This window comes from Bufo bufo, chromosome 2 (genome assembly GCF_905171765.1).
Source record: "Bufo bufo chromosome 2, aBufBuf1.1, whole genome shotgun sequence".
Lineage (NCBI taxonomy): Eukaryota > Metazoa > Chordata > Amphibia > Anura > Bufonidae > Bufo > Bufo bufo.
The window spans coordinates 210,311,545-210,339,119 of NC_053390.1; the positions used below are offsets into that span (position 1 = coordinate 210,311,545).

The 27,575-nt window shown below is 43.2% G+C and overlaps 1 protein-coding gene across 1 annotated transcript in view; it reads right to left on the minus strand.

The window, feature by feature from the left end:
• Nucleotides 1-883: 883 nt before the first annotated feature.
• PPTC7 (protein phosphatase targeting COQ7) overlaps nt 884-27,575 on the minus strand; it is a 47,632-nt gene continuing 20,940 nt past the window's right edge. Inside the window, exons 2-6 of the mRNA XM_040416083.1 lie at nt 14,375-14,554; nt 10,951-11,149; nt 8,193-8,316; nt 3,152-3,281; nt 884-1,849 (exon numbers count right to left, since the gene is read on the minus strand). Coding sequence (XP_040272017.1) covers nt 1,791-1,849; nt 3,152-3,281; nt 8,193-8,316; nt 10,951-11,149; nt 14,375-14,554 — 692 coding nt within the window. The 3' untranslated portion in view covers nt 884-1,790. The remainder of the gene's footprint in view (nt 1,850-3,151; nt 3,282-8,192; nt 8,317-10,950; nt 11,150-14,374; nt 14,555-27,575) is intronic.

Genomic DNA, 27,575 nt, shown 5'->3' on the forward strand with positions numbered 1-27,575 from the left:
CTAGACAGTGCCCTTGAGGCTCTATGCACTTCCCTTCATGTCATGCCCCCACCACCGACTGACAGGGCCAGGCAGTAAGATGTACTCAAGCCAAGCCCTGAACTCTCACAGGACAGGAGCTCATTCAGCGCAGAAGCAGTACTAGATGGAGCGCGCCATCCCTGTACAGCGCCTGCGCTGAATGAGATGCCACAAGACTTCACAGCCAGTAGTGATCAAGTCTTCACTGCCTGCCCCTGGCAGTCAGAGGTCGGGGTGTGACATGAAGGGCAGCGCACAGAGCCTCTGGGAGCAACAAAGCAAGGGCACTGTCCTTGTTGCTCCTAGAGGCTCATTTGCATATTATAATATAATCAATTCTCTCAAAAATTCGGGCCCTTGGAAGATGGGACCAAGACCTTGATGTTCAACTGTCCAGCGCACATGTCTTAGGTAAGGGTACTTTCACACTTGTGGCAGAGGATCCCGGCAGGCAGTTTCGTCGCCAGAACTGCCTGCCGGATACGTCAAAACATATGCAAACTGATGGCATTTGTCAGACAAATCAGGATCCTGATCCCTATGACAAATGCATTGAAATGCCGGATCCGTCTCTCCGGGTGTCATCTATAAAAATGGATCCAGCATTTTTTATTTCCACATTTTTTTGCGGTCTGAGCATGCGCAGACTGCAATGCCGGATCCGTTTTGCCGGGGCCGGATCCGGCATTAATGCATTTCAATGGGGAAAAATGCCAGATCCGGCATTCCGGCAAGTGTTCCGGAATTATGGACGGAGATAAAATCGTAGCATGCTGAGGTATTATCTCCGTCCTGAAATGTCAAAAAGACTGAACTGGAGACATCCTGAACGGATTACTCTCCATTCAGAATGCATTAGGATAAAACTAATCAGTTCTTTTCCGGTATTGAGCCCCTAGGACGGAACTTAATGCCGGAAAAGAATAACGCTAGTGTGAAAGTACCCTTAGAAGGTTTTATCACGATGTTTCTGATGACAGAACCCCTTCAATATACAATCTGAGGTAACATTACACACAACAGGCGTATAAAATACAATGAAATCACAGTCACATAATTTTTTTGAGTTGCAATCTTTACAGAGCAAGTCCTTAAATTGACCAACTTAAGAAAGTTACACCCAAAACATTAGCGACAGGCAGAATTTCACTGCATAGTCACAAAATGTTACCCAAAATATATATTATATACAGATCTGTATATAACACATATAAACATGGCTTTAAGTTAAGTAGCTTTAAAAATAACAGACATTTGAGGGAACTCCTTGTGTTGTATAGTACAGCAGTTCAGAATATAAAAGGCTTCTAAGTCAAGGTTCGCTGATGCAAAATAATGACGGAGAATTCCACATTTACTAACTTCAGAACAGGTAATCGGTGGATTACAAAATCAGTTTTTCCCCCATTTTAACCAATTTCAATTTTTAAAGGATTCCATATGTGCGTTTTGGCAAAATGAGTAACCAGAAACAAAATCCACGGTTCTGATAAAAGCACCGCTTTCTACAGAAACATGTCCTTATGATGCTCCTGGTTGGGCAATGCAGTAAATATTTGATTTCAACCATTAAACAGTAGTGGTTTTAATAACGTCCTACGTTGTCATATGTGGACAGCATTCTTTCACAACTGACCGACAAAATCTGTTGAAAAATTGCAGTCCTGCCAGCAGGATACATTACAAGTTCATAGGTTGTAGAGAAAAAAAAAAAAAAAAAAAAAAAAAAAAAAAAAAAAATCGAAACTTTTAGCAGATGTTCCAAGCATTTAGTCTGCATATTCAGCTACAATTGACAGCAGAACAGTGATGTCATCCGGTTTTCCTCCTAAGAAGGTAAAAAACAAAGAAAAAGCCCATTTATTTAGTTGTGAACAGCAAAAAAATACATGATGATATTAGACTATTTCAATCATATCTACTAGAATCTGTAATCTCTACTCCTCAATATTGAAACTGCACCACCCAGAAGGACAAGCCCTAAAGTTATGCAAGTCCGGGAAGTAGCAGGTGTCGCTAAGATATGCAGTTGATCAAATTTTCAAGCACCTAGCTCCAATCTGTGGCATGTGAGAGGGGCATAAAAGATTAAAATAAAAGTTTTTTTTAACCACATGAAACCTCAAAAATCAGATCAAGTTGTGTGGGACGGTTGCGCAATGCATGCTGTTCGTCGATGGCCAGCTATCACCACTTGTCACCGACAGAGGCGCAGAATCCCAATTCCAAACCTAGGATGGCAAACAGTGTCTACACCAACCATGAGAAGACGTTTACATGATACTGCGCTACTAGTAGGGCTGAAATGATTCATCGATTTAATCGAGGCAAAAAAATCCTCGATGCAATTTCCCTGCATCGAGGATTCGTTTAAACCCCAGTATGCGTAGTTTCAGGTGCTGCACATCTCGTATCATCTGAAGGCAATCGTCTATGCTGTGAAGATACGAGATGTGCAGCACCTGAAACTACGGATACTGGAAGCCTGTGCTAGCATTTCTCCTGCGGTGTTGCTATCAGTGTGTGAAGAGTGGGAGAAGAGGGTTGCATTGACAATCCAACACAATGGGCAGCACATTGAACACATTTTATAAGTGGTCATAAACTTGTAAATAACTCATGAAAGAATAAAGTTACATTAAAACCAAGCACACCATTGTTTTTCGTGTGAAATTCCCAATAAGTTTCATGTGTCACATGACCCTCTTCCTATTGAAAAAAAACAAAAGTTGGATTCAAAATGGCCCACTTCAAAATGGCTGCCATGGTCACCACCCATCTTGAAAAGTTTCCCCCCTCACATATACTAATGTGCCACAAACAGGAAGGTAATATCACCAACCATTCCTATTTTATTAAGGTGTATCCATATAAATGGCCCACCCTGTAGTTTTAGTTTACTGGAAAGGAAGAGGAAATAATCTTTGCATTGAGGTCCATGAAAATGCAGCGCTTTCTTGTCAGGAAAAGGAGTTCAGTGCTGAGCCCCTCCATTCCTGTATCAGTTGCATGGAGTTCCTCCATTGAAGGCACGCCACCAAGTCCAGTTATCCTCTAGGTGAGTATGCACTGTATGCACACAAGTCAAATTCCAGACGGTTTCCTCTGTATTATATATGTTCAATCTCACCTCTGACATTCAGTCCATAGTCACATGCAAACTGTGCGAATGGCGACATGTAATTGGGATCATATGCCAGGTCATGGGCTTGCTCTGCAATGCTGCGTGCAGTCTGTTGTATACTTTCATAGTTTGCATTCTGAAGAGAAGGAGAAAAATCATTAGCAGAAAGGTCACAACCTAAGATACATACTACAATATCATGGATACTGGAGTCCAATAACAGGTCTGAGTAGTGTTGAATTGCAATATAAAAAGGAGCGACAGCCATCTTCTGGTCCTCCAATCTAAAAAACCTCCTCTACCATAATTCCTTCTTAACCCTTAGGATACCGGAGATTGTTTCGTTTTTTGCGTCTTCATTTTTCTTCCTCATATTCCTTGAGCCATAACTTTTTTTTTTTTTTTTTTTTTCACAAAGCTGTATGAGGCCTTTTTTTTTTTTTGCAGGACAAGTACTTTCTAATGCCACCAGTTAATATGGCATACAATGAAGTGGGAAGCGGGAAAAAAATTCAAAATGGGGTGGAACTGAAAAAAAAAAAAATATCAATTCCTCCACCGTTTTACAGGTTTTGTTCCTATGGCGTTCTGTTTACGGCAAACTGACCTGTGCCCTTCATTCTCTGGGTCAGTACAATTACAACGATACCCCATATGTATAGGTTTTTATGTCTAAATAGTGTAAAAATAAATTTAGAAAGGGATAATCAATTTCAACAACCCCGCCACCTCTCCCTGCACACGGATGAAAACATCCAGTGTCGGGGGGAGCAGCAGCAAATGGCAGGCAGGGACGAGCCTCCCTAGCATCACAGGTGACACTAGGGAGGCTCATCCCTGTCTGCCATTGGCTGCTCCCCCCGACACCAGATGTTTTCATTCGTGTGCAGGGAGACGCAGCAGTGGCGGTGCGGGGAGCGGGGTAAGTATATTACTGGTGAGGAGCCATGTGTTGTTGAAATTGGATATCCCCTTTTAAATTTATTTTTACCCTATTTAGACATAAAAACCTATACATATGGGGTATCTTAATTGTACTTGAAATTGGATAACGCCTTTAAACTTTAAGAAAAAAATTTTTTTTTTACATCACCATATTCTGACCCCCATAACTTTTTTATAGTTATATATACGGAGCTGTGTGGGGGCTCATTTTTTGCGGGACAATCTGTAGTTTTTATTGATCACATTTTATTACATTTTTTGGGGTAAGAGAAGCAATGAAAAAAAATAGCAAATTGGCCATTTTGACATTTTTTTCCCGTTACGCCATTCGCTGTATTGAAAAAATATTTTAATAGTTTGGGTGTTTTCGGTCGCGGTGATACTCATGATGTTTATATTTTATGTTATTTATGTATTTATTTTTTTATTCTATGCAAAGGGGGGCGATTTAAACATTTTTTTATTTTGTTAAAAAGACATTAAAAAAATGAATTAACTTTTTTGTTATGATTTTTAAGCTCGTATTTGAGCCTACAAAGTCCAATTTATTTTTTATTTATTCTGAACAATCATGGCTTTTTTACATCCATTTATAGTTCAGAATTGCTCATTTCTTATGTTGGCCTGCCACCTGTTGGCCAAAATAAGAATTGCAGCTTCAATACCCTTGGTCTCTTCAGTGAGTATTGAATTCAATTACTGGCATGAGGATGTCGGTAAGAAGCCCGGATGTGCGAGCTTCTGGGTTTTTCACCCTTTAGATGCTGTGATCTCACTTGATCACAGCATCTAAAAGGCTTTAATGACCGTGATCGGCATTATTGCCGGTCGCAGTCATTAGCCGCGGGTCTCTGCTGTTTGCCCATCGCTCCAGCGCCGTAAATGTACGGCACTGGTAGCGAAGGGATTAAAGGGAAAGTGCCATTAGAAAATGACTTTCCAAGTCCCTATATAGATTACAAAAAAAATTATAAAATAAAAAAAAAATATTAAAATACTGGCCACTAGGCCTAAAATGTGCCAAGACTTCCGGTCTTTTGAGAGTACTCAGTACTCACATGAGCCAGGAACATAATGGACAAGAGGAGACCCCAATGAGTTAAGTCTCATTCACAAGTTAGTGTTTGGTCAGTGATTTACAACAGCGATTTTGAGCAAAAACCAGGTGCGGCTCTAATCACAGAAAAGGTACAGATCTTTCCCTTATACCTTATGTCTGTGGAGGCTCCAATCCTGGTTTTGGCTCACAATCCCTAATTGAAATCACAGACTAAGGGCTCTTTCACACTTGCGCTTTTCTTTTCCGGCATAGAGTTCCGTCGTCGGGGCTCTATGCCGGAAAAATCCTGATCAGGATTATCCCCATGCATTCTGAATGGAGAGAAATCCGTTCAGGATGCATCAGGATGTCTTCAGTTCAGGACCGTAACGTTTTTTGGCCGGAGAAAATACCGCAGCATGCTGCGCTTTCCGCATCGACAGATCCGGAATAATAGCCCATTGAAATGTATTATTCCGGATCCGTCCTAACATCTTCAGTGGTTACGACGCAACGATGGATCCGGAAGTTGCGTCTGCGCCAGGAAGTAGGAGGGGCTTGGCTGGCGCGAAAACTTCCATTAGACAGCCCGCGCGTGAGAAGACAGGGCGTGAAAGAAGCTCCTGGAGGCGAGTATTGTGTGTGTTTGTCCCTTGCATATTTTATTAGTTGTAAAACAAACTAGAAATTTTCGGATAAGAAATAATTTACATACCGGATCCGCTCATCAGTACACGACGGATCCGCTGTTTCGATGGATCTGTACGACTGAGCCATCGAAAAAGCACTTGATGTTGGCTTCAGGATTTCCGGATCAGTATCTTACCAAAAAAGCCGTAAAGACGCATCCGGAAAGAAAAAAGTATGCGTTCTTACGCGTTTTTCCGAATTCGGCGTGTAATTCCGGCAAATGGAGTACACGACGGATCCGGACAACGCAAGTGTGAAAGAGCCCTAAAACACTGACGTGTGAATGAGGCTTTATATGGGACAGTTTTCTAGGCATCCTCTGTGACTTGTGCAGAGGGTCAGGGGGGAGCTGATAAGCTGCGATATCACCTATTGTTAATGGCGGATTCTGTGCCATCTATACAAAGGTGATACCTGTCATTGCAATTGTGCTTCTGATTATAAAATGATGGCCACTGAAAAGCTACCTGTAAAGAACAGGAAATCATGACCTCTTAGGCCTAGTGGCCAATTTTTTAGTAAAGATGTTAACATGGAAAATTAAATCAAAAATAACAAAATCTGATTAAAATGTGATTTGAACAATAGGTTATTTTCTGATAACACATTCCCTTTAAAGGGCTTCTCCAGGATTTACATATTGATGACCTATTCTCCGGGCACCCCCGTCGATCAGCTGTTTGAGGAAGCCATCGTACTCACCTGAGCTCCGGTGAACGCCGCTGCCTCCTCACAGCTTACCAAGCACAGTGCCATCCATTTGATAGTGGTTGTGTTTGGTATTGCAGTTTGGTCCCATTCTCTTCATGTACAGTGAAGTCACATGGCCTAAGAAGAGGATAAAGTGCTCCTGGAGTGCATACCAGGAGTTGGACTCTCGCCACTCTGATATTGATGACCCATCCTGATCAATATGTAAAGCCTGGAAAACCCTAAATCACGCCTAAATAGAATCAATGAACAGGGGATGGTATGGCACTAGACTGCCAGAAGGCATTAGAAACTGTGATTCTTGTTGGGTTGCACACAGCATCATTAAATTATAATCTATATGGAGAAAAATATACTAACTTGCATGAATATAGTGTGAGGCAGTGACTTTCACGGTCCCTCCCATGACAAAGGTTAGAAGATCTGAGAGACTGGCTGCATGTGAGGTTATCTGACAGTCTGTTTTCACTTGTTGCAGTGTTGTTGGTAATGACCACATCTCTTGTCTCAGGTGCAGCTTGTGGTCATTACTGCTCCTCTATTTAGTCTGGACTCACACTTCTTACCATGCGGTTGATATTATCTGCCTGAAGTTGAAAGAGCTGGTATGTGGTTCTCATCTGAGTTCCTGCTCATCCATTTTCTATTGAAGATAAGTGTACTTCTCTTTGTATTTTGTTGCTCCCTTTTGCTCGTTGTTTACTAGGCCTCAGGGAGACGCTGGTTCGTTCATCTGGAAGGTACCAGTAGTCTCAGACCCTGTCACTACTCCTAGGGATATTCAGGGTTACTAGGGCCTAGGTTTACGGTGTATGAATATTCCCACCTTCAGGGTCTATTCATACTGACAGGAGTCAGGGCTAGGTTTAGGGTTTCCTAGGTGGTGACCCGATTTTCCCTAGCCTTGAGGCCTAGTTCCGGGTCATTTTCCTTCTGTTGTCATTCTGGTGTTCCTCCCCTCCCCCCACTGTGTGACAGACGGGCCTCATATATGAGGGAAGGTATGTGTCTCCTAGAATGGTGCAGGAAACCTATTACAGGAGATGCATATCATGGTTTGCGGTGTTTCACCCGAGACGTGTCAAAGTGCCCGGCTTTTGTGGAGTAAAAGCCAGTAGCTAGTGTGTCCACTAGGATAGATAGTGGATGCAGTTGTTACTTAGCATAGCTGGTATCAGCTAATTAGGGCCTGGCTTTATTGGAAATAAGCATAACGCTGGGTGGGTGCTTATTCCCCACGATCCACTCCGGGTTTTCACAGGTAGCCCATGTCAACGGTTCTCATTTAAAAGTCAGCAGCAATCCTCAGTGTGGGGGAATTCTGGGGAGATATGCCCCAGAGAACAGACCTACATGATTAAAGGCTGGGAAACTGGCAGACCATGAGGCTGAGCGAAGCCAGATCTATCCCCTGGTGTGAACAGGGACTTAGAGGTGAGATAGAGACCTATGTGTTAGTTAGAGCCCAGACGGGCAAGTGTTTATTTTGTAGTTATGCTTTCTGATGCTGGAACCTCACCCAGTGACGTTATAACTGGAAAGATCATATGTACTGCTTAAAGTGATACAATAAAGCACGATTTGGGCTTGGAAACCCCTTGTTTGATGAGAAGTCTGTCATTGCCTATCCCCTGTGAGTGATCCCTTTCAATGGTTACATACCTTCAACTTTTTTAACTCCTGAAGAATCATATAATCAGGCATATTGTCAAACAGTCCATCAGTTGCTGTTAGAATAATGTCTCCGAGCTGAACATCAAATGAGCTACTGTCTGCTGCATCCGGACTGTAACAAGAACAAGACCGAAAATTAACATTAAAATCGGCAATAAATACAAGAGGTACTCGCTGGTCTCCGGCCACTATGACTCTTTCTTGTTGTCAGTATACTAGAGCTATTATTGATAGTGGTTATTATTGCGCTACTATAATATTTTTTGTGTGAGCTGGAACATTTTCATTGACATATCAAGGTTCAGTTCAATGGTCGGGCTCCTGCTGAATGTGCATGGTGTGCCGTCTGAGGGGCTGGGGGAAAGAGCCTGCACACATCCTATGAACAGTCCGGCTTTTGAACACTCCCATCTAAAAACACAGCTCGTTGCCAAGTGCACTATTGCTTTCACTTGCAAGAACACCGCGTGCTGCTGGAAATTTTTCCATACTGATGTGAAAGCAACACGAGACCGCACTGCTCACATGCCTACGGATCTGCTGAAAGGAAATAAGGAATCCCATCCAGACTATACTAAAGAACGATTTCAGCACCTTTAACGCACACGTGGCTGGAGAATTCTGCATTCTAAATAACAATCCCGTTTTAAGACTTATTAGTTGGTCACCTCATTTGATAGAATCTCAAGAGATCACACAATATAATGCATTTTGACAATTCTTTTAAACTTTAGGCCCCAACCAGAACGGCTGGTTAAATAGGGGTTCCCACTGAGCGATTCTCTAAGATCAATTGCTGTTGTGTGTAAAACCCCAATATAAATTCCTAAAAAAATAAAACAAAGCATTACACGGCACCCAATGAAATAAAGCAGTAGGAACCGTGATATCAATGGCCTTTTACTAGGAACCGCTTACCACAAGCTAGCCGACATTTGTGCCTTTGGCACATCCAAATACCTACAGCATTATTAGGTGGAACACGGACCAAATCTTGAAGGGTGCACAGTGTTGACTCTTGTAGTTCTTGCACTGAGCACCTATGTAGCAAATCATCTAATCTTTAAGTGTTCCACATAATATCTCCACCAGAGCTCGGTGCTGCAAGACATCAGGGCCAACCACTGAACTACTGGGTTAAGTACGTGGACCCGTCAGCTCTTCTGACCAAAGGCAGATTAAGGTAACTGTGTCACAGGCACAGCCAATTCTTGCACATAGATGTAGTAACAGATCAAAGCTCAGTTTACAGATACAATATCAGATAACCGCATAATAGAAATCACAGCAGTAGAGAAGATTCCTTAAATGCGCTTTATTTTGTGATAGTGAAATGCGGCAACAACGTGTTAACGTGTTTTCGGCTACATTAGCCTTCATCAGCTTGTAATATGCACATGGAGTAAACCATTACAGCAAGCTTGTTTTATACAACCCTGTCCTCATACGAGTTTTGGCACAGCTACAAAGAACTGCATCCACATAGCTAGGCCTGTCCAGGCACAGTGCATAGATACAGCACCAGAACCAAGATTACTACATAGATACAGTAACAGATCCAGGCTTACTACATAGATACAATACCAGAACCAAGCTCCTTGATCAGAACCAAGGCCACCGTCGTGGGGTGTTTTTAATATTATATATATATATTTGGAATAAATCATCCTAATACGGGCTTGGTAAAGGGGCGAATCTTGTTAAGCCCCGTTTCATCCATTGATAGACATACTGGGGCAGATGTAACTGCATTGGACGTCCAACACAAACAATCTCAGCACAACTTTAATTTTAAAAGAGCAGTTTTAGAAAAGAAAGCAGACTCCAGATTGGTTGCCATGGACAAAAACATTCTTTTAGACAGTTTTAATAAATGAGGCAAATCTACATTCATGTTTGGCAAGTTAAAAATATGATGTCGTTTACTAGAAAACAGTGGCCACCAGTTTGAGAGAGTGTATTCATAAAGTCCACCAAGTGGGGTGGAAGGAGGCAGTGTACTGTGCATGTTCACTACAGCCACGGCCGCCCTACTGCACACAAATCGCCATATACATGGACGTAATTATACACACTCACCACATAATCAGACATACAACACACTGGACACATTTCTCACACACCCGTATAATAATATATACACACACAAAGAAATGCATGGCCACAAGCTGCATGGATGGAGGATGCTCCCCTTTAGCATCCTTGCAGATCAGATGTAATAACTAGGGATGAACGAATAGACTTCGGATGAAATATCTGAAGTCGATTCGCATAAAACGTAGTTTCCAAAACTGTACGGAGCAGGGGCTCCATACAGTATTAGGCCTCATGCACACGGCCGTTGTTTTGGTCCGCATCAGAGCCGCAGTTTTGGCGGCTCGGATGTGGACCCATTCACTTCAATGGGGCTGCAAAAGATGTCAGCATCCGTTGCTCCGTTTCGTAGCCCGCAAAAAAAATATAACGTGTCCTATTCTTGTCCGTTTTGCGGACAAGAATAGGCATTTCTACAATGGGCCGCCTGTTCCGCAAATTGCGGAAGGCACACGGCTTCCGTGTTTTGCGCATCCGCAATTTGCGGAACGGTCGTGTGCATGAGGCCTTAGAATGTATTGGTTCCGATGCAATAACTTCATAAATTAATTTGTACTGTAAAAAAACATTTCCTGAACTCTGGTTCAGTTCCAAGTGGTGACAGGTCCATTAATATTTAGTCATCACCTGGTGCACGTCATTGGGGACCCACCTGTCACTGAGTACCACGCCTTCTGCTTCAGGAGGTGCTATTGAGAGCTGGAATGGAGTGTTAAAGTAATGCTGCTGCTCATCTGACCGATGCACTACTTCCCCTGCTCGTACCACTAAGAATCCAGAATCTCCTAAGTTTGCCGTGTGTAAACGATGACTTCTTCTATCCAGAACGACTAAACAGGCAGTGCTACTTCCTTGAAGGAAAGAGAGAAAGAATGTGAACAGTGTCATATCTTTACATGGGATAATGCAGCAGGTGAAGTAATACCATGTATTAAAGCTTTCAGCAAGCTTGTAATATGCACATGGAGTAAACCATTACAGCAAGCTTGTTTTATACGACCCTGTCCTCATACGAGATTTGGCACAGCTACAAAGAACTGCATCCACATAGCTAGGCCGTTCCCTCAAGGACTGCACAGCACAAGGTCTTTGTAAAGTGAAAAGAACATACACGTAGTGTCGCTTCCTTTACTGCACCTACTACCATATCTTAGGGAATTGCTATTTGCCAAGACGGTAATACACATCAGTGACAGCAAGCCATGGCGATAATAAAGGGGTTGTCTGCCCCACGATTAAATATTACTATTGTGCAAAAGTCACAAATTGTTGCTAGCCAGGAGGTCCGTTAAAATCATTCCACCAGTCCCTATCTGCACTAACAACCTATCCGTCTTGACTTGCGAGTTATTAATATGATCTCCTATACTTGGAAAGTCGTAAAATAGGTTCACATTCTACAGCATGACATGCTGCTCCTGTCTGACATAGATTAAGAGGAACATATGCTCCATCACGAGACCCCAGGAGCCCACAAGATACATTTCTGCTTAATGCTCTTCAAGATGACAAAAATAACTATATTGGGCACTCCAGCTGCTGTGAAACTACAACCCCCAGCATGCAAACATGCTCGGCTGCTCTTCTAACTCCCATAGAAGTGAATAGAGCATTCTGGGAGTTGTAGTTTCTGAACAGTTGGAGTGCCGAGGGTTGCTTATCCCTCTGATAGGTGATGATAAAATTCTGTAAGTCCTCCACACTGGAGAGACTGCAATCCTGTGTCACAGGAAAGCCAAGTTCTGAACTGGTGGTCCTAAAACACTGGAGCCCACAATGAAAGGGTTAAAATGCATGGATTTACCAGAGTTGGAATGAAACATATCAAATTGCTAGAATTTTACTCGTCAGTTATCATTTCAGGTCCAAAAAACACTCAGAGTGCCATTTTAGGCCTCATGCACACAAACCAGCCCGTGCTGCGGTCCGCAATGCATGGGCACTGACCGTAGCGCCGCCCCATTCAGATGCAGAACCAATTAACTTGAATGGGGTATGCGATCTGCACCGCAAAAAAGTAGTGCAGGCACTACTTTTTTGCAGTGCGTTGGCACAGACAGAAACCCCACGTAAGCACTCCGTGGTGCTTCCGTGTCTCGGTTCTGCACCAACCTTCTAGATTGTGGACCCATTCAAGTGAATGGGTCCGCATCCATGATACAAGGGCACCGGCCTTGTGCTCCCTGCATTGCAGACCCGCTGTTTGTGGGCCGCACAACGGCCGTGTGCATGAGGCCTTAAACGAGACCCTTTTAAAGTTGAACAGACTCACTTCTTGAGCAGACATCACTTATTGACGCTCCCCTTGAGAACATACTATAACGGACTATAAAACTCCTAATATGTTAATATATGCATTTTAGATATTAACCATTTTCCTAGAATGAGTGTAATTCCAGTGCGGTGGGACATTACTACGAACTTGGCATATAAAGTTTAATCGCTCCAGGGAAGAACGCCAGCACAGCTGAGAGTATTGCTCTAAACATATCTGTGCCAACAAATTCAGCGTTGTCCTTTAAAGGGTTTTTCTGCTAGTTAAAAGCAGATAGTGACACGTCCTTTTTTATAATCTGTTTTGGTTTTCTGATTGTCGATTTTTTATTCCATTTCATGAACATAATTATGGGGACGGCCATCTTGTCTGAGCTGTTCTTAACAGCATTTAGAGAATTGCTTTATGGCAGCCACATGAGCCATAGACAATGGTTAGGAGGGGACCTCTGACTTCTATGGGAGAGTTTTCTAGGCACGCTCTGTGACCTGTGCAGAGGTATTGTACAAGGAAAGAATAGGTAAGCTCTGACAATCACCTATTGTGAATGGAGGATCCCGTCTTATCTATACACAGAGGTGATACCATTAGGCCTCCTGCACACGAACGTGTGGGCCCCGTGGCCGTGCTGCGGGTCGCAATGCACGAACACCGACTGTGGGGCAGCAGCAGCGGATCGTGGACCTATTCACTTAAAGGATCCGCGATCCGGCCGTTCTGCAAAAAAGGTAGAACATGTTCTATCATTTTGCGGAACGGAAGTATGGGACGAAACCCCATGGAAGCACTCCGTAGTGCTTCCGTGGGTTTCCGTTCCACATCTCCAGATTTGCAGACCCATTGAAGTGAATGGGTCCGCATCCGTGATGCGGAATGCCCACGGAATAGCGCCCGTGTATTGCGATCCGCAATGCGGCAACGGGCAGCACACGTTCGTGTGAAGGTGGCCTTACAGATAGGATTAGAATGACAGATAACTGCAGTAAAGTGATCTGTACAAGAGCTGTTTCTAATGACACATCCCCCCTAAAATATGTAAGCAATGGTCATGTACTACTTTGTTACCTATACCCACACATATTGTGTACCAACCCTGGTCGGCAGGGTGACTAAAAACTGCATTTGTTCTTGGTCCCTGCATTTCTTGCATTAGGCAGTCAGGTGCTGGAGCTCAGTGACTAGTACTATACCGCTATTGTGTATGCCGGGGAAGTGAACCACCAGTTCTGTACACTGAAGTGTTCGGGGGTGGGGGGTGTACTAAACCTTAAAGAGATTGTGCAGAGATTTATATGACAACCTATCCTCAGGATAGGTCATCAGTATCTCATGGGTGGGCGTCCCGGGTATTAGCTGTTTGACGAGGAGGTGATGCTCCATGCAAACGCCGCTTCCTGTGGAGCAGAAGCACTCGCTCCATTCAAGTGAGTGGAGTGAGCACTTGACATTACACCGCATTTCCGAGAAGAAGTGCAGTGTAATAAAGAGGAGGCAGTGCTCGCATGGAGAGCCCCCCCTCTTCAAACAGCTGATCAGCAGGGGTGTCAAACCCCTGCCGATCGGATCTGGATGACCTATCAATATAAATCGCTGCACAACCACATGGCCTTCCACAACTGCAGTGTGAGCCTCAACCAGGCTGTGTGGACCCAGCTGTACAGTATATTTTTGTTGTCTCCTATCTGGTGAAGTTCTGAACTAAGAATATTTTGAAAATTAAGGCTAAAATTCTCCAATTTATAACACTGTCAAACCATTTTTTAGCCAGCCTTTTATACCAGGAGATGGTCATACTACTTACCTAGCAAAGGTACTTTGTTCTGGAGCAGCTCACAGTAACTTGAGGTCAGGATCCCAACAGGGTTCGTTGGCACAAACCGTCCTTCTTTAACCAAACGTTCACATGTGCGCATTAGGGTCTCAGAAAACTGAGAAGGGTCAACTCCATAGTCCCTCCATCCACCCACTCCATCAGCCACACCTGGAAACAGAGATAAGTTACTGTCTCAAATACGCACAGTTAAGAGACAAGTATCAATTTCAATGTGCACATTTATCATGAATTATAGTCTCAAAATGAACACACATTTCAGATATTATACCTCAGATTCCATTCACGTTCTATTATACAGGGTGGGCCATTTATATGGATACACCTTAATAAAATGGGAATGGTTGGTGATATTAACTTCCTGTTTGTGGCACATTAGTATATGTGAGGGGGGAAACTTTTCAAGATGGGTGGTGACCATGGCGGCCATTTTGAAGTCGGCCATTTTGAATCCAACTTTAGTTTTTTCAATAGGAAGAGGGTCATGCGACACATCAAACTTATTGGGAATTTCACAAGAAAAACAATGGTGTGCTTGGTTTTAACGTAACTTAATTCTTTCATGAGTTATTTACAAGTTTCTTTGTTTACAGCCATTGACATGTCGCCGAGGTTAACACGTGAGGAGCGGATAGAAATTGTGTTGATGTCTAGTGAACGCAGTAACTGGGTCATTGCAGCAGATTTCAATGCAAGACACCCTAAGAGACCACCCATCTCCCATGCTACAGTTAGTAAACTACTTGCTAAGTTTCGTGAAACTGGTTCAGTGTTGGATTTGCCAAAATGTGGACGCATGAAATCTGTCTCTAATGAAGAAACATCAGTGGCTGTCCTAGCTTCATTCAGCAAGAGCCCACAGCGTAGCACTCGCCGCATGTCACTGGAGAGTGGCATTAGTCGAACATCCCTTCGGCGGATATTAGCTACTCACAAATGGCACCCTTACAAACTCCAGCTACTGCAGCATCTCAACGAGGATGACCCAGATCGGCGCAGTGAATTTGCAGAATGGGCAAAACAAAAATTGGAACAAGACCCTCAGTTTACGCAGAAGATTTTGTTCAGTGATGAGGCAAACTTTTATGTGAATGGTGAAGTTAACTTAAAATATAAACCACCGCTATTGGTCTGACACTAACCCACATTGGATAGATCCCTCCAAGACTGTTGGAACAAAAAAATTGATGGTATGGTGTGGTATATGGGGTACAAAGATAGTGGGGCCCTTCTTCATCAATGGAAACCTCAAGGCCACTGGATATGTGAAATTGCTACATGATGATGTGTTTCCCTCTTTATGCACTGAAGCTGGCACGTTCCCTGAGTTTTTCCAGCAAGATGGTGCACCACCACATTATGGGTGTCAGGTCCGAGCATTCCTAGTTTCCTGGAAAGTGGATTGGTCGTCGTAGGCCAGTTGAATGGCCCCCAAGGTCTCCCGATCTGACCCCCTTAGACTTTTCTTTGGGGTCATCTGAAGGCAATTGTCTATGCTGTGAAGATACGAGATGTGCAGCACCTGAAACTACGGATACTGGAAGCCTGTGCTAGCATTTCTCCTGCGGTGTTGCTATCAGTGTGTGAAGAGTGGGAGAAGAGGGTTGCATTGACAATGCAACACAATGGGCAGCACATTGAACACATTTTATAAGTGGTCAGAAACTTGTAAATAACTCATGAAAGAATAAAGTTACGTTAAAACCAAGCACAAAATTGTTTTTCCTGTGAAATTCCCAATAAGTTTGATGTGTCACATGACCCTCTTCCTATTGAAAAAAACAAAAGTTGGATTCAAAATGGCCGACTTCAAAATGGTCGCCATGGTCACCACCCATCTTGAAAAGTTTCCCCCCTCACATATACTAATGTGCCACAAACCGGAAGTCAATATCACCAACCAATCCCATTTTATTAAGGTGTATCCATATAAATGGCCCACCCTGTATATTTGGATATGAAAGCACCCAAGACCCTTCACCGCCAGGATCTGAGGTTGGACCCCTCCATAAAGTTATGGTTTATTTTAGCAATTAGGGATGAGCGAATCGACTTTGGATGAAACATCCGAAGTCGATTCGCATAAAAGTTCGTTCCAATACTGTACGGAGCAGGAGCTTCGTACAGTATTAGACTATATTGGCTCTGGGCAATAACTATTTGTACCGTAAAAAAAAAAAAAACATTTCCCAAACTCTGGTTCGGTTCCAAGGTACCACTTGGAACTTCGGCTCATCAGAGCCAATACATTCTAATACTGTACGGAGCTCCTGCTCCGTACAGTATTGGAATAAAGTTATATGCAAATCGACTTCGGATGTTGCATCCGAAGTTGATTCGCTCATCCCTAGAAGCAATGTCATAAGAAAGAAATACCGACATAAACCTTCTCACAGGACATCATTTATTGAGAAATACATCTCCAGATACCAGTCTCTGGCAGACACCAGTCCTTCTGATTTTTGCTGCTAAAAGGATCAATTAGTAAGATTCTTATCATTTCCCATTTCCCCCTGCATTATGAATTTTTTTTGTCAGCAAGCTGCCCCATTAGAGGAAATTTGGAAGATAGTGGCAGAAGAATGAAATGTTGCTGGGCCATATTACTGTATTGCTCTTCGGCACAGGAGGATAAAACCAGGTATATTAGACAGTTCATTGTGCACAACCGTTTTCTGGTTGGGGGCCACATTGTCAACCTGAACCAATTTCAAGGGCCGAAAATAAAACTTAAAGGGGTATTACCAACTGAAATACTATATTTATGGCATAAAGAACATACAGTATATATAATTAATGTCTGGTTACACTTCTAGTACTTCTATCTTATGGGAGAATACATGAAAGATACATTTGAGCAGCCAAAAGACAGACAGACATGTCTGTTACCAGATGGTTGGGGCCAGCACAGAATGGCATTGAGGGCCACATGTGGCCCCTGGGCCGCAGGTTTTGCAACCCTGCAGTAGATCATTTTACACAACCGGATGGATGTAAATATTATTCAACTACCAGGACGTATTGGGGGAAATTTATTAAAAACTAGCGCAACGGAAAACTGGCTTAGTTGCCCTTAGCAGCCAATCATGTTCCACCTTTTATTTTTCAGAGCTCCTTTGGAAAATTAAAGGATTGATCTGATTGTTTGCAATAGACAATTAAGCTGGTTTTCCTTTGAACCAGTTTTGATAAATCTCCCCAAACATATTAAATTACGTGGTTGGACAAATTTTTTATTTAAGATAAAGCCTTGTTCTAAGCATGAGCAAACCTGCTGGACAAACTGCCAGAAAAGCAGCTGTTAACCCCTTAAGGACATAGGACGTACCGGTACGCCCTATTTCCCGAGTCCTTAAGGACCAAGGACGTACCGGTACGTCCTAACTTTTAAATCGGGATTCCGGCGCCCGAGGGGTTAAACGGAACGGGATTTCGGCTGAAATCCTTCAGCCGGCATCCTGTGACAACGCCAGGGGGGGTGATGTGACCCCCCCGTGTCGGCGATCGCAGCAAACCGCAGGTCAATTCAGACCTGCGGTTTGCTGCGCTTTTTGCAGTTTCTGATGCCCGCGGTCCCTGACCGCGGGGATCAGAAACTTTTGAGTGCCTATAATCTATATTTTTCACCCCCCCCTGCATGATTTGATGCCGGCGGGTGGTGCGGGGGGGGGGTGTCGCATGCGGTGGGGGCGTTGCGGGAGGCGGGCGGTGCGGCAGGCGGGATCGCGATCCCCCGCCCGCCTCCCCATGAATGATCGTTGGCTTCTAGTGGTTATACCAGGGTGCCAGCACATTGCTGGCACCCTGGTATAAACGGCTGACATCTGTGCAGATGTCAGCCGTTTAACCCTTTCCATACCGCGGTCCGTACGGACCGCTGTATGGAAAAAGTTATCTGTCATCGGTCAGGGAGCTCCCTCCCTCTCCATCGGGGGGCTGCTGTGCCTTTGCAGCCCCCCGATGGAGAGGGAGAGAGCCCCCAAAGAGCCCCCCTTAGCCCCGTGCTTACCCTTCCCCGTCTGCGAAGTTCTGAGCAGACGGGGAGGGTTCCCATGGCAACAGGACGCCTGCTCAGGCGTCCTGCTGTCCATGGTGCTGAACAGATCTATGCTGAAAGCATAGATCTGTTCAGTGTAAGTAAAATACAGTACAGAACAATATATATTGTACTGTACTGTATTATACAGACATCAGACCCACTGGATCTTCAAGAACCAAGTGGGTCTGGGTCAAAATTTTTTTTAAAAAAAGTGAAAAAAGTTAAGATAAAAAAAAAACATTTATCACTGAATAAAAATTAAAAAAATAAAATAAACTACACATATTAGGTATCGCCGCGTCCGTAACGACCTGATCTATAAAATGGTCATGTTACTTTCCCCGCACGGTGAACGCCATAAAAATAAAAAAATAAAAACTATGAGAAAATTGAAATTTTGCCAACCTTACTTCCCAAAAAAGGTAATAAAAGTGATCAAAAAAGTCGCATGTACGCCAAAATAGTACCAATCAAACAGTCATCTCATCCCGCAAAAAATGAGACCCTACTCAAGATAATCGCCCAAAAGCTGAAAAAACTATGGCTCTTAGACTATGGAAATACTAAAACATGATTTTTTTTTGTTTCAAAAATGAAATCATTGTGTAAAACTTACATAAATAAAAAAAAAGTATACATATTAGAAATCGCCGCGTCCGTATCGACCGGCTATATAAACATATCACATGACCTAACCCCTCAGATGACCACCGTAAAAAAATAAAAATAAAAACAGTGTAAAAAAAGCCATTTTTTGCCATCTTACGTCACAAAAAGTGTAATAGCAAGCGATCAAAAAGTCATATGCACCCCAAAATAGTGCCAATCAAACCGTCATCTCATCCCGCAAAAAATGAGACCCTACACAAGATAATCGCCCAAAAACTGAAAAAACTATGGCTCTTAGACTATGGAGACACTAAAACATTTTTTTGGTTTTAAAAATGAAGTTATTGTATAAAACTTACATAAATAAAAAAAAATGTATACATATTAGGTATCGCCGCGTCCGTGACAACCTGCTCTATAAAATTACCCCATGATCTAACCTGTCAGATGAATGTTGTAAATAACAAAAAAAAAAAAAAAGTGCCAAAAAAGCTATTTCTTGTTACCTTGCTGCACAAAAAGTGTAATATAGAGCAACCAAAAATCATATGTACCCTAAACTAGTACCAACAAAACTGACACCCTATCCCGTAGTTTCTAAAATGGAGTCACTTTTTTGGAGTTTCTACTCTAGGGGTGCATCAGGGGGGCTTCAAATGGGACATGGTGTCAAAAAAACCAGTCCAGCAAAATCTGCCTTCCAAAAACCCTATGGCATTCCTTTCCTTCTGCGCCCTGCCGTTTGCCTGTACAGCTGTTTACGACCACATATGGGGTGTTTCTGTAAACTACAGAATCAGGGCCATAAATAATGAGTTTTGTTTGGCTGTTAACCCTTGCTTTGTAACTGGAAAAAAAAATATTAAAATGGAAAATCTGCCAAAAATTTGAAATTTTGAAATTGTGTCTCTATTTTCCATTAAATCTTGTGCAACACCTAAAGGGTTAACAACGTTTGTAAAATCAGTTTTGAATACCTTGAGGGGTGTAGTTTCTTAGATGGGGTCACTTTTATGGAGTTTCTACTCTAGGGGTGCATCAGGGGGGCTTCAAATGGGACATGGTGTCAAAAAAACAGTCCAGCAAAATCAGCCTTCCAAAAACCAAACGGCGCACCTTTCACTCTACGCCCTACTGTGTGCCCGTACAGTCGTTTACGGCCACATATGGGGTGTTTCTGTAAACAGCAAAGTCAGGGCAATAAAGATACAGTCTTGTTTGGCTGTTAACCCTTGCTTTGTTAGTGGAAAAAATGGGTTAAAATTGAAAATTAGGCAAAAAAATGAAATTCTCAAATGTCATCCCCATTTGCCAATAACTCTTGTGCAACACCTAAAGGGTTAACGACGTATGTAAAATCAGTTTTGAATACCTTGAGGGGTGTAGTTTCTTAGATGGGGTCACTTTTAGGGAGTTTCTCCTCTAGGGGTGCATCAGGGGGCTTCAAATGGGACATGGTGTCAAAAAACCAGTCCATAAAAATCAGCCTTCCAAAAACCATACGGCGCACCTTTCCCTCTACGCCCCGCTGTGTGGCCGTACAGTAGTTTACGGCCACATATTGGGTGTTTCTGTAAACGGCAGAGTCAGGGCAATAAAGATACAATCTTGTTTGGCTGTTAACCCTTGCTTTGTTAGTGGAAAAAATGTGTTAAAATGAAAAATTAGACAAAAAAATTAAATTCTCAAATTTCCTCCCCATTTGCCAATAACTCTTGTGCAACACCTAAAGGGTTAATAATGTATGCAAAATCAGTTTTGAATACCTTGAGGGGTGTAGTTTCTTAGATGGGGTCATTTTTGGGTGGTTTCTATTATGTAAGCCTCGCAAATAGACTTCAGACCTGAACTGGTCCCTAAAAATTTAGTTTTTGTAAATTTCTGAAAAATTTCAAGATTGCTTCTAAACTTCTAAGCCTTATAACATCCCCAAAAAATAAAATATCATTCCCAAAACAATTCACACATGAAGTAGACATATGGGGAATGTAAAGTCATCACAATTTCTTGGGGTATTACTATGTATTACAGAAGTAGAGAAACTGAAACTTTGAAATTTGCAAATTTTTCCAAATTTTTGGTAAATTAGTTATTTTTTTGTGCAAAAAAAAAATTTTTTTTGACTTCATTTTACCAGTGTCATGAAGTACAATATGTAACGAAAAAACAATCTCAGAATGGCCTGGATAAGTCAAAGCGTTTTAAAGTTATTAGCACTTAAAGTGACACTGGTCAGATTTCCAAAAAATGGCCTGGTCCTTAAGGTGAAAATGAGCCCGGTCCTTAAGGGGTTAAAAGGCTATGTACACCTTTGTGGGCAATTTTTAATTATTTTTTATTATTGCATTATACTTATTTTGAGCTAAAAATCTCAGACTGCTCAGACGGATCCGCTCCTATAATGCAGACGTTTGGATCCGTTCAGAACGGATCCGTCTGCATTATAGTTGAAAAAAATTTCTAAGTATGAAAGTAGCCTGAGCGGATCCGTTCAGACTTTACATTGAAAGTCAATGGGGGACGGATCCGTTTGAAGATTGAGCCATATTGTGTCATCTTCAAACGGATCCGTCCCATTGACTTACATTGTAAGTCTGGACGGATCCGCTTGCCTCCGCACGGCCAGGCGGAGACCCGAACGCTGCAAGCAGCGTTCAGGTGTCCGCTCGCTGAGCGGAGCGGAGGCTGAACGCTGGCAGACTGATGCATTCTGAGCGGATCCGCGTCCACTCAGAATGCATTAGGGCAGGACGGATGCGTTCGGGGCCACTTGTGAGCTCACAAACGGACACCCGAACGCAGGTGTGAAAGTAGCCTAAACCATATGAAATTTTTTTTCTATACAGAGCTGCCATGCTCTATTAGCTGCCTGTGGCTTTTTTGTCTTTTCCATCATCTGAGGAGCAGATGGACTCCTTATCTCTGCTCTCTGACCTCCTAAGCACTCATTGAGGCTGGGTTCACACCTGAGCGTTTTACAGCGCGTTCCTACGCGCTGTAAAAAACTCAACAGGCAAGAACCAATGTTTCCCTATGGGAATGGTTCTCACCTGAGCGTTTCACAGCGCGTACGATCGCGCTGTAAAACGCCCGACTCCCCAAGAAGTACAGGAGCTTCTTTGGTACATAGACTTCCGGGAACGCGCGACAATGGGCGCTCGCTTGTTCCGGAGCCGCGTCTGTAAACGCGCATAAAATCGCGCATACAGAGCGCTCCATCCCGTACGCTCAGGTCTGAACGCAGCGTCAAGCTCAATCCTCATCTTACTGATAAGAATGTGGCTTAAATACCATAAGTCTTTATAACCTCTCAGTAGTTTAGAGAGAAGGGTTATTAGATGACCTGCACAAAGTGAAAGAACCAGTCACATAGCTAGACAAATAGTTAACACTGTGACTGACCGACTCAATACTTTTAATAAAGGCCAATTGAAAATATTATTTTTAGCCAAAAATAAGTTAAATGCAATCATAAAAGAAAATGGACGCCAAAAAAGGTGTACATAGCTTTTAAGCCTCATTCACACATCAGTGTTTGGTTAGTGATTTCTGTAGTGATTGTGAGCCAAAACTAGGAGTGGTATAAGGTATAAGGCCTCGTTCACATTTCCGTGTCACGTCTGAAAACAAAATCGTACGCGTTTCATCCGTGAAGCTGTCTGTGAAGGATCCGTGGTTGGTCAGTGTGTTCGTTTTTATCACCCGTGTGTCATCTGCAATTCACAGACGTTGCTCAGCTGAAAATTAATTTCCAAAGAATCTCCTATTGGTCTTCAGTGAAAAACGGACGCAACACAGACACAACACGGATGTGTGTCAGTGATTTTCACGGACCTATAGACTTCAATGGGCGTGCCTGGTCCGCATCACGGATCAAAGTAGTGCATGTCCCCGAAACTTTTGGGTCAGTAAAAAAAAAAAAAAAAAAATGCTGAAATGTGAACAGACACATTTAAATCAATGGGTACACGTGCTGTCCACAGAAAATGCGGACAGCAAACGTCAGTGAAAAACGGAAATGTGAACAAGGCATATGGGGAAGATCTGCACCTGTTCTGTTTTAGAGCTCAAAATCACTGACCGAACGTGTGAATGAGGCATTAAGGGTATATGTAAATAGCCCAACCTACCCACTTCTCTATTTCTGGCCCTATTTTATTGGTAGGACATGCTTCTAGTTTATTTCTGTAGCTCTCCCTTATACTGGTCATGCTCCACTACTCTTGCGTACCAAAAACTGCACATAATATACTTTACCTCCCCCATTTAAAACTTAGAATCGAAGAGGAAGAGTGTGATGAGATTTAGATTCCAGATTTTGCAGGGTTACGCCTCAAGCTCGCTGCCATATTTTTGGTCTGCGTCCACATTTTTCGGATCGCAGAAGGACCCATTAATTTTGGGGCCACAAAAAAATGCGGACAGCACATGGATCTCAACCGTGTGTTGTCCGCATTCGTATGGCTGTGCTGCAAATTATGCGTCTTATCCTTGTTTGTTTCGTGGACAGGAATAGGCATTTCTACAATAGGGGCTGAGAAAAGTGCAGGATATGTGCCAGTCTCCCTATTTTGTGGATCCGTGTCTTCCAGACTAAAAACTGATAATGGAGTGCAGGAGGCTTTAGGCACAAGCAGACTCTTCCGTGGGCTGAGATTGAGGGCTCATGCACACGACCGTATGTATTTTGCAGTCCCCAAAAAACGGATCCGTAAAAAAATACGGATGACATCCGTGTGCATTCCGTATTTTGTGGAACGGAACAGCTGGCCCTTCATAGAACAGTACTATCCTTGTTCGTAATGCGGACAATAATAGGACACGTTTTATTTTTTTGGCGGAACGGAAATACGGACATACGAAAGCAGAATGCATGCGGAGCAACTTCCGTTTTTTTTTGCGGACCCATTGAAGTGAATGGTTCCACATACGGTCCACAAAAAAAAAAAATATATATATATATTCTAATGGGATCTGTTCCGCATGTAGCACTTCTCTCGCTGCCGTTTTTGAAGAAATCTGTGATAAAGGTACCAAACAGAGCCTCCAATGTAGATGTGAACATGCCCTTAGACCAGTGATGGCAACCCTCAGGCACTACAGCTGTGGTGAAACTACAACTCCCAGCATGCTCCATAATTCTGCATTCTACAACGTACAGGCAAGAAGTAGCCCAACAAATTAATGAGAAATAAAAATATATATTTATATATATATATATATATATATATATATATATATATATATATATATATATATATATATATATATATATATATATATATATACACACACACACATATATACACACACACACATTAATTATCAAATTTGTTCACATCGGGTGTCTGCTGTGTATAGGGTTCCCACCCCAGTCGTATTATAATAGAAATCACAGTAGTAGAGAAGATTCCTTAAATGCGCTTTATTTTGTGATACAGTGAAATGCGGCAAAAACGTGTTAATGCGTTTTCAGCTACATTAGCCTTCAGACACAGTGCTGCTTGTTGGTAAAATCTTTAGGTAGAAAGACACACAAAGGTAAGGCGCTGTCAGCGCACACACAGAACCACTGGTGCTGACAGCACCTTACCTTTATGTGTGTCTTTCTACCTAAAGATTATACCAACAAGCGGCACTGTGTCTGATGAAGGCTAATGTAGCTGAAAACACGTTAACACGTTATTGCCGCATTTCACTATCACAAAATAAAATCGCATTTAAGGAATCTTCTCTACTGCTGTGATTTCTAATATATAAATATATACCGTATTTTTCGCCCTATAAGACGCACCGGCCCATAAGACGCACCTAGGTTTTTGGGGAGGAAAAATAAGAAAAAAAATATTTTTAACCAAAAGGTGTGCTTTTGGTGGGTTTGGCACTATTACTGGGGATCTGTAGATGACGGACACTGTTACGGGGGGGGGGGATCTGTGGTTGACGGACACTGTTACGGGGGGGGGGGGGGATCTGTGGATGACGGACACTGTTATGGGGGGGGGGGGATCTGTGGATGACGGACACTGTTACGGGGGGGGATCTGTGGATGACGGACACTGTTACGGGGGGGGGGGGGGGGGGGATCTGTGGATGACGGACACTGTTACGGGGGGGGGGGGGGGATCTGTGGATGACGGACACTGTTACGGGGGGGGGGGGGGATCTGTGGGTGGCACTGTTATATATGTGCCATCCACAGACCCTCACTGACGTCACTTGCCTGCGCCGCCTACTTCATTCATAAAGTAGGTGGCGCAGGCACGTGACATCAGGGAGTTACGCTGCCGCCCGCCCGGCCTGCCTGCATTCTACTGAAGCGGTTACGATGTAAGGTACTATTAGGAGTGAGTGGGCATGTTTAATAACTACCGTATTAATTGAATAAGACATTTTATATTAGTATACCGGAGCGGCAGGGCGGGGCTATAGTACAGTGACTGCACCGCCCCGCCGCTATTGCCGGACCCCAGCTCCTCCTCCCAGTCCCTCCCCCCGCTCTCGCATACATCGCAGCCAGCGATGTAAAACTGCCAGCATTCGCCCCATAAGACGCAGGGGCATTTTGACATGGGTGTGTGTTTGGTGCCATGGTGTATCTGGGGGGATGCTCTCATTTACATCTTGGGCAGGAATTCCTTTGTCTGTACAGATCCCGAGCCTCAGTGGGCCAATTGGCAGTTATCTGTTACAGATTGAGTGCATGCATTCTGTCACACGCACTCAATGTCGTCATATCCGTGCACCTTAGGTTGAGTAGGGGAAAGGTGGGCTGCTTTTGGACTTCTATTAGGCTAAGCCAGGACAAAGGGTGGCTCTCTTTCTTGGGACTGGACCACAAACAGAGTCACACATGGGAGAGAAAGATTAACTGAGCAGCTCCATGAAGGAAGAGAGGCCATGAAGAGAGGCAGAGCAGCCCCACGTGGCCCTGCAGATGGCTGAGTAACCCTTTCCCTCCTGCATTGCAGTGCCACATACCCTGTGTCTGCAATTAACCCTTTCCCTGATTTACCCCATTCACCCCTGGCCTGCACTGTGTTCCCTGTAGTATATCCCTGGCCTGCATCGTATATTAACCCTTGCAGTGCCACAATTGTGTTTCCCCATAGGGACAGTATAGAGCCAGGAGGGTGGTCTGCTAAGTAACACGTGTGTGTAAGTGTATTTTTAGTTAGATTGTGGGGTGGAATTGGGATTGTGTATAGTTATAGCAATAATTAGACTGTAGACGTGTAATTGTTTTAATAAATTCCTTTTATTATTCAAAATGCAGCAGATAGACATTTATTGTAGTAGTCGCCGCAGTAGTAACATAGTGCACGTAGTTCAGGGAATTAGGTAAGGCAACAGAGGTAGTTTATTTTAAGGTATAAATAGGCGTGAGTCTGTTGATTACTCTGCCTATTTAATAATATTTTGTGTTAATATAAATAATCATAATTAATATTTCCTTTAACAACGGTACTGTGCTTTATGAGCCTGGAGAAGGCCGTGGTGCTCACAGGAACACCGGTGCCTTCTCAAACAGTTGATTAGTGGAGGTCCCGGGTGTCAGACCCCCACCGATCAGATACTAATGACCTATACAGAGGATAGGCCATCAGAAGTAAAATCCAGGAAAACCCTTTAATATACTTTAAAATGGAGATTATTGTATAAAGCCAGCATCAGTTACAATCTATAATACCAAGCAACAGATGGGAAAGGTAATTACAATAAGCAACATGCATTTTCCTGTCCTTCAAAAGGTGCCCTAACTCTGAGCCCGAGAATGGGATTTTTGCTTTGACCCTGCTATGAACCCTGTAATCTATAAGAAACATGCTGCCAGACTAACGCCTGGACAGATTAATCAGATTCTACCAAAAAATAGAGGTCAACCTTTCAACCAACTGCTCATCCAGAAAAAGGAGCAAATGTAATATACCAGTCATCCCCACACTGACACTGTATAGTTTGTGCAGATATTTGTATACTTTAGGAATGCAAGAAAATGTGCTGTATTCTGTCAGGTGTGTCTGCCCCTCGAAGTCACTTTCAGGAGGTAGAACAATTAGATTTTCCTATGCAAGAAGCCCGATACCAGTATCACAAATGCTGTACATACCGAAAAATGGTTCACTCTCCACACCACGTAGTATGTGCAGGTCATAACTTATTTATAGGTATGTAAATCTGATGCAGAACGCCAGGGATTAGCGGTTAGTGAAGATTATCACAGAGTGTGATTACATGCGTACAGTGCCCGCAACACACCAGAACAATAGCCAAAAAGTATGTGAACACCCAAACACACTAGCTGAACATCTCGACACCAAACCACGGGCCTTGGTTACTGCTTTTTCTGCTGTAGCAGACTCCTCTGCTCTTGTTCCATATGGCGCTCTGAGTTGTCTTTCTTCCATATTTGCTTTTGGTTAGGCACAATAGGCCATCAATATCTGATCAGAGGGGGTCCGACACCCTGCACCTCCACCAATCAGTTTCAGAATTTAGCACCAGAACTACACAGCTCTATAC